This window comes from Vigna umbellata, chromosome 2 (assembly GCF_029865625.1).
Source record: "Vigna umbellata cultivar VRB3 chromosome 2, Vumbellata_1.0, whole genome shotgun sequence".
NCBI classification, from domain to species: domain Eukaryota; kingdom Viridiplantae; phylum Streptophyta; class Magnoliopsida; order Fabales; family Fabaceae; genus Vigna; species Vigna umbellata.
The window spans coordinates 40,156,484-40,171,172 of NC_142166.1; the positions used below are offsets into that span (position 1 = coordinate 40,156,484).

The following is a 14,689-nucleotide window of genomic DNA, read 5'->3' on the forward strand; positions in this document are numbered from 1 at the left end:
GAGTTATTGAATTTTATGAAGAATTAACCTCCTGATACATTTTTAATTGTAATGCAGCGCACATAGGAAAAATAAGGGTTGACCATTAGTCAACCAAAATTATTTTAATTTTATCATCATAAAAATAAATATATTACGTTAAAGTTAAGCATAGATATGGATTGATTGAGTCATGGATACATAAATCATTTTGTCGCCTTTATCGAGTGATGAAAACATTATAAGCATGTGATTCGTTTTTAATTTTACCCAAGCAAAAAAGTGCATTATTATTTTTAGTGTAAGAAGGCTTGAAACTCTACAATTAAGGTAGCTGCAGGACATAAAACATTTAAATAATTTAAATCCTGATTTATGATGAAGGAATATATATATTATATATTATATGATATATTATAAGCATGATGGTTGTAGATGAATCTGTGGTTGCATGGTTTGGTTTTTTGGGGTTTTGCTGAGAGAGTAAATTGATTATTTTGTGTGGCGTGTGTTGCGAAAACGGAGAGTCCTTTGGAAACACGCTAATGGGATTGTCTAAAATATTAAAGCAATAAAAGAAAAAGAAAAGGGAAAAAGAGAAGAAAAAAAATAGGAGAAGTAGAATTGGGGGTGGTAAGGTGAGAAGAGGTAAAATGATTGAGGATGACAGTGATGTGATCTGACGGTTCATGAGGCACCACGTTAGAAGGGTGTCCCAATGTCAGAAGATAATTAGGTCTACACTTGAAAGGAAGGAACACGTGGCAGACAAGAATTGGGTCCCACACTCAAGTGTGAAAAAGGGGTTTTGAACAAACTGACTGAGCCCTAAAGGAAAAACTTTCTGCTTTGGACACCCTCGATGGGAACAGATTCCAAATATTGGGAAATCTATATCACAAGAGAGGAATGGGTTTGGGATCCACAAAAGATTATATTTGCTTGGACCCACCCAAGATTTCAAATTTTGCCAACTGGACCCCATTTTGGTCCCAACTCCCCCACCCTTATACTTATCTCTTCTTCCCTTTACCATTTACTCTTCAAACATTAATGCTAACCTTTGTGTAAATGTATTACGCATTATTTCACATTCTCCCTCTTTTATTTTTCAGTTCTTAGGTTGCGCTTTCACATATCACATACAAATAATAATAATTTATCAGTTAAATTTAAAAAATCATGTTAAAATTATACATTATTATTTATTAAATTTATCATATCATGTATTGAATTTTTAGTAATTTTCCTCGTTTCTTTACCCAAACTCCACAATATTTACTCTTGGGGGGCGATGTCAACATTGCGTCCAATTTCAGGTAAGCAAACATCTATTTTCTGATATTCGGTGGGATTTCATAAAGATCTTGTTATTGTTGTTTGCGTAAATTTGGGTACTTGGCAGTTAACCATATTAATTAAGATTAGACTATCATACCAGTAAGGCATTGAAAAGATGAAACATCACAATAATCGCCTAGGAGTTCAAACAATCTTAATTGACCGAGTTAATTTCATGTACCTCGTTTATTCGATTTTTTTCGTGCCCGACAGAATGAGTTTGTCATGTAGGAGGAGTTGATGGGTTTTCGCATGTGAGAGGATATTTAACATCAAAATTACAATTTCTCCACATTTTATAAGACGCACAGAAAATTTTGAACTTCACAGTAAAAGAAGAGGTTAATGACCCAAAATGAGTGGAATTTTTTTTATTAACTTAGTTTATGTGAACTTCTCTTTTTTACAACAAAATGATAGTAGCAAAGGATCCTATTTAATTAGGGGTCACATCCTACATTCCATAGCGAAATGTTTGGCTAAAGTAAAATAGGGTGATGTAAGATTATCCGTTAGTTGGAGAAAAGTCTCGGAAATTATCTTACCCAATGCATCGTGCACTTTATGAGTAACACAAAACACTGTATTTTACGATGAGAAAGTAAACAAAAGTGGGTGGAGAAGCAAGAATATTAGAATAAGGTAAAAGGGAACAAAAATAAACCCCACTCATTGGCCTTGGAAAATTAATAAATGTAGTTGAGAAAATTAATAAGAAAGTAAAAGCGGTTTAATTAGTTAGGAAAGAAGGGTTGGTTTAATTTTGAAAGGCAATGGTATCCTGACCCAAAATTTCAACCTTGTTTCCATCATCATGATGACCGAATGGGAACAAAGATCTTGGGTTTTTCCTCAGCAATCAAATAAAATCTAATTGAAAGGGGAAAGAGAGAGAAAGCTTATGTATGTGTGGTGGTTGTACCAAAGTGGTAGAGAGAATCTAGGGAGAAGATCTCACCATGAAGAAGCTAAGCGCACACAAAAACAACACCACATCCATGCCACTGTGCCACCACAGTTTTTTCTCTCATGCACCCACTCATACCAAAACAAAAAAATAAATCAAAAATCAAAACAAAAAGCTACCAGGGATAATTACATTCCACCTCTTCTTCCCATTCATTCTCTCTCTCTCTCTCTCTCTCTCTCTCTCTCTCTCTCTCTCTCTCTCCCCCCCCCCGAATTACTGATACATTTTAAACCAGCTATATATATTGCAAGTAAACATATAGATAGTGTTCAGAAGCTTATTCTCAACCCTGATATGGAGTTTGTGGATAACAGAAAACTACAGTTACAACAACAACAACTGCAACAACAGCCGCAACCGCAGGAGCAACATTTTCATGTGTTGGCAGTGGACGACAGTGTCATAGATAGGAAGCTTTTGGAGAGGCTCCTAAGAGGTTCTTCATGCAAAGGTTCCTACAATATGTACCCTTTTTCTTTTTTTTTTCTCTTTTAATTCTTCCCTACCGTTCTAATGTTGCTACCATTACCCTCTTATTTCTCAGGTTGAGTGTTGCTAATTTGGTTTATGGTTGTGTTAATTATTTGTTAAGCAGTCACCTGCGTGGACTCCGGAGACAAGGCTTTGAAATATCTCGGGTTGGTTGATGACCTTCATGATACTACTTCTTCAACCTCTTTAGAATCATCATCTCCTCCTCCACCTCAACCGTTGCAGCAAGAGGTAATAATAATCTCAGTCTGTTCTTTTCTTTGTTTATCTTCAATGGTTTTAAGACATGTGTGCTTGTTGTGTACTACATTTGAGCCAATCCTTTGATTTGAGTTGTAATTTCATTCCATGGACATTTTTCTTTCCCCTCACAGAAAGTATGTTCTTACTTAATTCGCTTACAAAACTAGTTTTCAAAACAAGCCACAACTTCTAAATGGCTTCCATTTTTCGCTGTAATGCAGCATTAGTTATTCCTTTCATGTTTTCTTCCACTTAAGTAACAGCATTCAATTGCCAGAATAAATTATCATAAGTAATGTATAATAGGGCATAAGATGACCTGTGGGGATATATTAATTTTCTCCCCAAAAATTACCTTCAAAAGGTACACGTATATAGTGATTAAGCAGGAGGAAGTTTCTGAAATTGTTATTAATGTAAATAACATTGAGTTCTGTGGAATCACGTAAAGGGCGAGTTTATTAGGACGGCTAAGACTAATCTCAAGAGTCATAAAAAGTGACTTTCTTTTTCTCTTTCACCACCATTGCATAAGATCGCGCATGCATATTATGTATCCATTTGCATAAGATAACAAAATATTATTACCTTTGTTCTGCATAATTGTTTGTGGAAGTTTTCTTGAAGATCCGACGGCATTGTAATCCCATAAGCATGGCATGAAAAATAATACAATTTGTGGAAAAAGTTAAGAGCTTTTTATTGCGTGTACGTAGGCGTAATCGTTGTTTTGATGCACGAATGGCACGCTCCCAGAATCGTATCTACTGTTGTCTACATCAGTTGTTTTTATTTTCTTTTGTTTAAGTTAAGGGTGTCTTTTGGAAAAGAAAAACGGGTACAAAAAGGTTTGGGCAAAGACCATTGAATATGGTTTTTGGTACTTAGCTAGCTAGGTAGGTGATCGTGGTCATTTCTCTCTTTAATTTTTGGTGACAGTAATACGTATGTGTAGTGGGGTGAGAGATATTCCATATTAATAGCAAACAGTAACCTGTACTTTCTGTTGCATCTTTTGAATTTCAGGGAATCAAAGTGAATTTGATCATGACAGACTATTGCATGCCTGGGATGAGTGGCTATGATTTACTCAAACGAGTCAAGGTCAACACACAACTCTTATTCCCCGACACCTTCCCGAAATTCCCTCTGTCTTTTTTAGCTTCAATAGCATGTACTCACACTCTCTAAAAGATTCCAAACATTCCCTTCTCCTTCAATCAACACTTACAATAATTTTTAATCCCATCATAAATATTTCCAATACACATTGCTTCTTCAACTTGCTCATCTTTTTATTCACCATTGCATACAGATATAGCCAGTGTGTGATAATGTAGTTTTCAGTAAAAAGAAAGATAAAAGAAAAAGGAAAAGTTACAGATCTCAGGATCTAAGTTTGCTTTCACTTTTTTTTTTCCCTTTTCTTTAATTTGGTCCTTCTTTTTGTTTTCCTTTCTTTCTTGTTTTGACATTGCTTACCGCTGCAGGGATCTTCTTGGAAAGATGTTCCCGTCGTGATTATGTCATCAGAAAATGTACCTTCCAGAATCAGCATGTGAGTTTTTCTTGCTTCATTTGTGGAATTTGAGTTAACTCTTTTTTGCAATTTTTAAAACCGATCTTTTTAGATTTACCATAATTAGCTGCACTGCAGTCCTTAAAAAACATCACTTTGTGACATTAAAACACACCCACTTCATCAAGGAAACGGATTTTTTTTTGTCACTGATACTAATGGCATAATAGTTTATGTAATTGAGAAATTTATGACATTGTTGATAGGTGCTTGGAAGGAGGGGCAGAAGAGTTTCTGCTGAAGCCTCTTCAGTTATCAGATTTGGACAAGCTTCAGTCATACTTTCTGAAATCCCTTGAAAACTCTTGTGAAAAAGAATCTGCTAACAGTTGCATAGATTCGGAGAATGAGAATGTCATCATTAACATTAGTAACCATAACAGTAACAGTATTAGCAAAAGGAAGGCCATATCTCCGGACTCTCATCAGGAGAGATCAAGACCCAAAATGAAGGAGTTGGCTGTGGTGTAAGAAAACAACACTACAGAGAGTGTTTGGTGCATACCTGATATAGTTTATGACTATGATTCTAATTATGGCTATCTCCTCAAATCTAAGCTTAATGAATTCCCAGTGAGTGTTAATGTCTTATAAAATTGAGTTTGAGTTAAAATTCATTTCTTAATATAATATAGGTTAAAAGTTCTGTTAACAAAAAGTTGTTGGTTGGGTTTATTGTTTTATTTGTTATTATATAATCGTTCATCTTTAATTAATATCTAATCTCGTATCAAAACGTATATGTTTTTATAAGAGGAGATATGTTGAAAATTATACATTATTTATTGATATAAATGAATGGAAATTTTATCTTAAAAACGGTTATCGGATTTATAAGATTAAAGTAATGTATATTACACTTAAAACATACCACTTTCCAATTTAATCACTTTCAAACAATTTTGACTGACCAGAAGGAACATTTTGCATGGCTCTTTAACTCCCTTATAAGATATATAACTAGTGAAATCTCTAACTTACATCTTCGTGTTGAAGAAGGAAAAGTTGAAGCATAAATTAGTCCGTAGATCATATCATAAGTGATTTAGTTCTATTTGGCAAAATTATAGTTTATAAGATAAAGGAAATGAAACACAGGTGAGTGGCTGAGTGGGGTCTTTGAAAATCCTTGTGTCTACTGCATAAACTAAGCTCTTGATTACAAGTTAAAGGCTCTTGCTTTGGACATACGCAATAGACGGTAAAACTGAACTAGTTTGCAGGCAAAGAGAAAAATCAGTGTTTACACTGACAAAATGGTGTGTGTGGGGTATTTCATGAACCACGTGCTTTCCACTGTTTTTCTTTTCTGAGTTGCAATGCATGTATCATCAACTTTTTCTTAATGCTGTTGTACGCTGAAACAAATCATAGGCTTTTACCATGGGATGCTGTTTATTACTTTTATTTTGTAAGGTTTGTCTACAAATAATATAATGTTACTTTTTCGAACTAGATTTGAAATACTGATGGGACATTTTCATGCGTAAAATATATCTCAGTTTTCTTTGTTATTCAACAAGGTCTGAATGTACAATAATCACATAAAGTCGTCACTGTAAAACGAACTTATATAAGACGATGAATTGACACGATCTTTTTATAATTTCCTGATAAAAATGCAGTTTACCAATTTAACGTACCATCTCAGAGGACTTACAGTCCAGAGGACTAATATTACGTCTTTCATTTATGAATCATGATGTTCTCAATTATTACAAATTAAATACTTTAATTATTATAAAATATAGCATAGTAATTTCTTGACTCTTGTTTTCATAATGCAATAATCACTACCACTCTCAATAATTAATAACTCTTAAATTAAAGTTTATTCCTACAAAATTATTCCAAAAACTTAAATTTTGTCTTACTTCATCTTTCTTCTTGCATTAACCCAGATCAAACTTGCTCCTTTCAGTAATAGTAACAATTGGTTTCATGGTCGACTTATTTTTAACTGTGCACATTATCTCCTATGATCATCTTGATCTTCACTCCAACATTCCTACATGATTCAACTGCTGCCTCAACTACTGTCCTACAAGGTCTTTCAATCCAAGTATATATTCCCAACAGTGACGGTTGTTCACTTTCACCACGTAGAGATTTCTAGAACTTCATTTTTGGGATTTGGTAATCCTCATCCTTCGCCGGGAATGAAGAAACGTCTTCAACTTCAATATGTGAAGATTGATAAACACAAACAGAAACATCCCTCAATTGAGTCCATTTCCACTTTCAAATTGTGCTTATAAGGATCGAGAATGACTTTAGGGTCCCCTAATAAGTGACGGTTCAATCACATGATTTTTCACCCCACTATAAACCTTCACATCATCATCCCCAGAAGACAACATAGGACCACCACCAACAACCTCAGATGAACACTTCTTCACTGCTACGATCTCCTACTTCAACGTTTCAGTTACCGCACGTGATTCTCGAGAGCTCTGCAGCGTCAAATCTCGTTCTATTTTCAAATCTCAAACGTCTCTTTGTTACTACAACAACAACTTTTCACCTTTCAAAAGCTTCTTCCCTTCTTCTTGAAGCTTCATCTCATTCTAGAACTGCACAACAAGACTTTTCAGTTCACATTTGAGACCTTCAACTTCGTGGTCCTTCTCTCCAAGGAGTATGTCGAAGCAAAGGTTCATCTCCTTGACCCAACTGTCTACGAAAAACGAAGTACTTGGTCCCCAATCTGGGCTCTCCACTAACTCTTCCAAGCTCTCCACCGAGTTGTCATGATACCTTTACAGTCTGTCTGAATTTTCTTTTCTCTGTTCTGGACTCTTACTCGGTAACTCGGCACCCAAGCTCGGCAGTTCGGTCATGCAGCTCTACAATATGGTATTCAGGCTCACACTTTGCAGCTCGACATCCAGGCTTCTTGCCATCAATATAATTCCAATTTCTTCATTGCCTTCCTTAGTAATAAAGATATTTGTCTCCTCCTTTCTCTCACCCTCACAATATTATATGACCGGTCTTACCACAATAATAACATTTGAATAATTGCACTCAATCGCATAGTGGTAATACTAGTCACATTTATCGCATTTAACATCAAACTTACTTGACCGACCTCGTTGGTTTCCTCCTTGTCCACGACCATGCCAGTTTTGATGAGCGATTTGCTCCTTATCATCTTCATCATCACTTCTACCATCACTTTGGCCACTACCTCTAGAATCACCTTTTAGGACAAAATAAGTCTTCCATGTGTCGCGTTAAACATCAAAATATGAAAAAGATCAACTTTAAAAATGATTGGTGATATTTTTGTAAATAAATATTCAATTTCAATGTCAGAATTTATTCTTTTCCAACACCATATGGTAATTAGACGTCGAAATTCTCAATTTCCGAAGTCATATTAGGTAAATTTCATGAAAATGTTTGGCACGAATGTGAAAATGTACCCACATATGACGTTGAATGCCCTAGTTTTAGACATCAAAGAGGTATAATACGCCGTATTTTGGAGTTTTTTACGTTATATACATTGTAATTATTTACTAAAAGCAACACCGCCACACTATTTCTTCGTGATTTCACTTATGCTTGAACTATGGACTTCATTCACGAGTGTGAGGAAGAACAAAGGTAAATTTTGTGTAATTTTCCTTAACAAAAGTGTTTATGTTGTCTTTGTTTGGATATTTTTTTAGTTTTTGTTAATTGATATTGATTTTTCGTTTAGCATTGATGTCCTGGAGTTCAAACATCCACTACTTTCAGGGAAACGAACTCCTTTGTTCACGAGTACAAGGGAGAACAAATGTCAATTTTGTGCCATTTACCTTAAATGTATGTGTTTTCACTACCTTGATTACCTTTTTATTTGTGTTTTTGATGAATTCATTTTGTGTTTTCGTGCTTCATTGAAGCTCCACCAGCGACCACCATAGGTGTGTTCTCTTTTCTCCCTCACTAACAACAACGCTTTATTTCGAAAGTGAATCCACCTTCAAGGTTACTTTTAGGTTTTTGATTAACTTTCATTTTTTGATATTGGTATTGTTAAACTTGTTTGTTGTATATGGTATTGGTTATATTTTGTCTAGTTTCCTAGTTATATAAAGACCATATACATCCAAATATAGGGTAAAATTGAGAGTATATTCAGAAAAACTCCAAATGACCTGAAAATTTGTGCAAAACACCAAAAAATCATGAAAAACTCTCACAAAAAAGTTTAGATCAAAATTCAAAGTCTAAGTATGTAGAATATTTTTGCAAAGTTTGAAAAAAAGAAGGAAAAACACAAAATAAATTAACGAAAAATAGAAAATGGTCTGTTTTTTTTAAATCTAGAATGAATGCCTTGGAAATTTTTTTCTATCTAAAATCAATATATAATAATGTCAAATCCAACATAAGCAAAAAGTTATAGTTGTTTAACAATATGCAACGATTGACTTTCCAAATAATTTTTAAACTTCATATAGACCCAAAATAAGGGCTCTAATTTTTTTTCTTTCTAAAATAAAGGTTATAAGGAATAGTAAAAAAAAATCAACACCATTCACAACTATAGGTATCAAAATAAAAAATCACACATAAATAGTCAATATACACTACTTACTATAACACCATTCACTACTATATATTTAAATAAAAGAAAGACTTTATATTTAAATGTGTATGAGTGATCCATTTTATTTTTAATCTTATTTTATGTCAATTCATAATCTATTATCATCATTATTTTAAAAGGATAATATTATTGTAGCTAAAGTTAGATAATTCAATTTAAAATCATGACAACAAGATGGAAAAGTTCGATGAGAATAATTTCTTGTTACTGATATTGAAAATATTTTTTTTTTCTAAAGAGACAATTGTGAATATACAACTGAAGAAAGGTATATGAACATCATATAACAAAAGTGGAATGAAATTAATTATGATGCTATCATAAATGTAAACTTAGTAATGGTAAATACAATTTTGTCTTAAAACAATATTATAAAGGAAACTTGGGATATTCTCGCAAAATTGTATGAGATTAGTTCACTTCATATATAAAACATTCTTGAAGAAAAAATTATACAATTTTTGAATTAGTTAGCCTCATAGACCATATTAAAAAATTTGAATACCTGATTTTCTTTGTTGCTTTTAATGGTAGGTTTCGATATCTTTAAGAATAAATGTTGTATCATTAATTCATCATCACTATTTTGCACTTTGAGGGTGTTTCTAAAGTTAGTATTAAAGAAGAATCCGAATAAGGTAGATATGGTGGAAAACATGAAGCAAATGGAAACATTAACAAGGTAGATCAATAACAACTCTAACTCTACTGATAGTAAAAATTATGGTAGATCAAAGTCTCGAAGATAAAAGAATCTCAAGTGCACATAAAGAAAGATTGTTTGTGTAAGAAGAATGGAATAGAGAACTTTGAAACATTAACCTTGTAAGGTTGTGTTTTAAGTTCCTTAAAAGATGAACATATTTTTGTTTACTGAAATAGTAATTACCTTTAATAACAAAAAACAATTTTATGATGGGTGGATAATAGATTTAGACGCAACATGACACATGATTCTATATTATAGTTGTTTTTACCCTTATATGTGTTCATATAAAATGATCATATCTGAGAGACTGGTGGATTTTTTATTGTTAAAATAGAAAAAAAAAATGTATGAATATTCTATACATTGTGTAAGGGGTATGACATATGAATAACTTGAAAAAGAACATATTGTTCATTAGATAAGTAGATGACTTCATGTTAAGATCTATACATTAAATGTGGAATCTTAAAAGACAGTTGAAAGAAATTAAGACTAGAGACAAATCTTACCAGGGGCTGAGGAGGCTCCCCTCACCCCAACTTTTTTTTTTCAGTGTATAAAAATTAATGAATTATTTGATTTTTTTTTAAATTAATATACTTTATATATTTAGCTTCCCAAAATTTTTATATAGGTTTTGGCATCTGCAAAATATTTTTTGAAGATCTACCACTTATCGTGACATATTTGTATGTGCTTTTAGAGATATGTTGTCATAAACAAATGTATCGATTGCAACAATAAATCAAGAAGAAGGGTTGATGATATTATATCACAACATTGGTTGTATGCCAAAGTGAATTCTATAAATTCTTGCAAAAGGTAATCTCTTATCAAGGTTCATATAAGTTGTTTTATCTTTTTACGAGCACTATATTATAAGCATTTAACAAAGATTGTAGTTTGCTAGAATGATTACTAAAAACAAACATACATTCAACTTCATTCTTTTTTATGTGTGAAAATTATCAATATTATCCTTTAACAGAGCAAAATATTTTGTCACCAAATTCGTATGGCAAAACAAATAAACACTCTCTTTTGGATAGAACAAAAGGTATACTCAGGATAATAAAAATGACTAATCAAGCAAGTTTTCTTATACACATTATTAGACCACTAAAAGGGGACATAGTTAAAAAAAATTACAAAACAAAACATTCAATTAATATTACTAATTGAAACAAATGGATAAATTAGATTATTAGCTGAACTTGGATGATTTTTTTTAAGAAAATTCGTACTTAATTTCTATCATGTTATAATATTTCTCCTAGAAAAAATATCCCATTTTTTCCTTAAAATATAAACACATCGATTGATAAGTGTACTATACGGTGTAGAAGACCGACCGGAAGTGGTCAGCACGCTCAATAGGAAGGAACCCATTTTCCTATGTGACTTTTGTCTGTAAGACACAGTAGAATGACACTTATTTCTTGTTCACTTGAATGGATTTGGGGGAGAGTAATTGAGAGGATTTGAGAGAATTTGAAGATAAATTTTTTTGTTGTTTATTTGAGTGAATTTGGAGGTAAACGAGAGTGGATTTGGAAGTAAATTTTTTTAATCTATGACGTCAATCAAATATTACACTAATTCTTACAAACTTTACTTCTAAATTCAATCTCACTTACCTCCAAATTCACTCAAATAAACAACAACAAAAATTATCTTCAAATCCTCTCAAATCTCCTCAATTACTCTCTCCCAAATCCCTTCAAGTGAACAAGACCTTAAATATATGAAAAAGAGTCATTGAATAGTTCATCATTATGCATCAAAGTCTCTAGTGCACAAAAAATATAAATCTTCCATGTTAATAATCACAATAAAACAACAATAAAAAGTCCATAAAACCTAAATTAATCACAAAAAATAAGTCCAATTCATATAAATCTTCCTTGTTAGAAGAAATAGACATAGTGGATAAACCAACAATACCCACAAAAATAAAAGCTAAAACCATAAATTTTACTTTATCAACGTATGTAGCAATGATCTCATATCCAAGCAAGACTCCACACCCGAAAACACAAACACAAAACCACCACCATTGCTTTTCCTCCACCTCTACTATCAAACAGAAACTAAACTAAACTTTGACTCTCAAATCTCCACATTAAACCTTAAAAAAGCATAGAAAAATAGAAAATCAAAAGAATCAAAATATTCTCTCTATTTTAATTTTTTTTTTCTTTAAAATGAAAACTTTTTTTTTAAGAAGTGTATTTTCTGAGCCTCATGCTCTCAAATTTAATAACACTAGCAGAAAGAAAAAGGAAAAGTGATTAAGACTTTAAGTTTACAAGAGTAGTTTGTTAGTAAAATTATTAGCATAAGTTTGCATTGGTTGTTAAACCATGGTGATTAGTGTCTCACTCATATTGACCCCAATGTTTATGAAACACACTAATGTTTAAATGGAATAAGGAAACTAAATGTTACTTTATTAAAATATAAGACAAATATATGTCATTTAATAAAGAAACATAAGGAAAGAAATGTTTTTCATTTAAAATATAAGATAAGTGAATGTTTATTTTAATATGAGAGGGGTGTATGTAAAGCTAAGTATACAAACAGGTCATCCCCGTTTAAATTTACACTCGCATAACTTAATACTACGAAAAATAAATTTGTCTGTTTAACTTGCATTTTAAATGAATTTTAATGTTTGCAAATTTCACCCATCCTGCCAAAAAAGCTATGTATGTAGTCCATTGTAAATTTCACCATGCGAGTTCTTTTCATGCATGTTATTGTTAGGTTTTCAAAATTTTCAATTTTACTGCTCTGATCTTTGCACATTTCTAACATTATATTTTATAAAAAAACACATGTGATAGAATGGTATGTGTACTATACCTGGCAACTGACCAGCTGTCAGACAAACTAATCAGAAAAGGTAAATATCATTAATGGCCAATTAATACGTTTAATGGTCATATTAAATGCGAATATACGCTATTTATGAGTGATTGACATGTCATATTGCACAAGAATATGGTATTAATGGACAATTAGTAGGTATATTAGCAAGTATTATTGGATTTATTGCCATATCAAATATGAATTAATGAGCTTGATTGTCATAAGTCTTATAAATATAGGGTTAAGGCCATGGGAAAGACATCATTTTCTATCCTAATAAAATATAGACATCTTTATGAAACATTTCTGACTTGAGCGTCGAGTGTCTTATGCAAGTCAACAACTCATCAAAGTGGATTGCATTCTCAGAGAGGATTGAAGATAAAAAGAGAGCAGAACAAGGAAGAACTACCGACCCTCGGACCAATTCAACCGAAACAGTATGGTTTTTGAAAAAAGGGTTAACCCTATTACATATTTAAGAAATTGACAAAATGTGTAAAAATTGAAAATGTGAATAAAAATTGAATGGTGAAATTTATTAAACAATGATAAATGGGTACTTAAATTATTTATAAAAAGTGGTAATAATGTTCTGGTTAGTTTAGGCTGGTTGATATATATTCTATTCTTTTTCTATCAGGATTTATCCTGGAAGCATTTTGCTAAATTTTAACCTTGAATTCCACCTTAGTAAACATATTTTATTACACTTATACATAATATTTATAAAAAAGTAAAAAAATAGAAGCTCACATTTATATAAATGATTCTCGAGAAGAAGTCGGCCACTCGCAGGCCTTCTTTAGTCGGGAGGACATGTAAATTCTTTTAAGTAAATGACAGAGTATTACTTTGCAGAGGATGCACGTTATTGATGTAAGGTTTATGTTGGGAGATTCAGAATTCTCTATAAAAATCAGGATATTAATTTATGAGTTTTTCTTCTTTATATTTTATTTTTTTATTTAGTATTAGATTTTTAATTTATCTTGAATTATTAATAATCTTTTATTCGAGTATGAGTTTCTTTACTCATTCATTGTATCGTCATTTTCTTGAAATGAAATTCTGGTACCAGTGTGAAGTCTTTACAAGAAGAGAGACACAAGAGATTTTACACCTCAGACAAAACTTTAAAACAGTGCATTTATGATTCTTCCACTTACATTTTACATAAAACTTTCAGCTTACTTTAAATTCCTAAATTATAAAACAAAAACAATTACCTTTCACATAAAAAAGAGAGAGAAAAAAAAACTAATGTAGTATTTTTATATGGGAAAAAAATAAGGTTTAAACAATATAAAGACAAAAAAAGAGATAAAAAAAACTAATGTAATATAAACACAAGATTTTGTTATGCAAAAGGTGCAAAAATCGCTTAATGCTGTGTTATTAGGATAATCCAAATTCAACAATTATATGAATTATAAGATATACCATTGGTATGAAATATTACATTATTAATCACTTATTATTTCTCTTAAAGATCTTAAAAATAAAGACTAGAAATATAAATAAAAAAACCACAAAATGAAACCTCGTACCTTCATTACGTTTATAAAGTAACTGACATTCTTGTGTAAGTTAAAATTCCAAAATGGTGGTCATAAAAACTGATTCAATTAGAATTAATTTCCACAGACGTCCTTTTTAGCAAACATTTGCACTAGAAAACGTACATTTTGGGAACAAGTTACGAAAAACAAATTTTAACGCAAAGACAAAAGGCTTGCTTTGGTAGCACCTGGGTGTAGAGCAACAACTACTCAATGGGATTTGCAAATCGCGTTTATTTATTATGTATATCAATTGGATTTCGATTAAGAAAATTAAACCGAATTGAAAATCTTATATAAATTATAGTCCAAAGAAGACTAAGAACCGGAAATC

The 14,689-nt window shown here is 31.8% G+C and overlaps 1 protein-coding gene across 1 annotated transcript; it reads left to right on the forward strand.

Annotated features, from left to right (window-relative positions):
* Nucleotides 1-2,241: 2,241 nt before the first annotated feature.
* Nucleotides 2,242-5,217, forward strand: LOC124823120 (two-component response regulator ARR17-like). The gene is made up of 5 exons (XM_047295255.2): nucleotides 2,242-2,741; nucleotides 2,886-3,013; nucleotides 4,052-4,129; nucleotides 4,516-4,583; nucleotides 4,811-5,217. The coding sequence occupies exons 1-5, from the start codon at nucleotides 2,585-2,587 to the stop codon at nucleotides 5,073-5,075; spliced, it is 696 nt and encodes a 231-aa protein (XP_047151211.1). The 5' UTR covers nucleotides 2,242-2,584; the 3' UTR covers nucleotides 5,076-5,217.
* The last annotated feature ends 9,472 nt before the right edge of the window (nucleotides 5,218-14,689 follow it).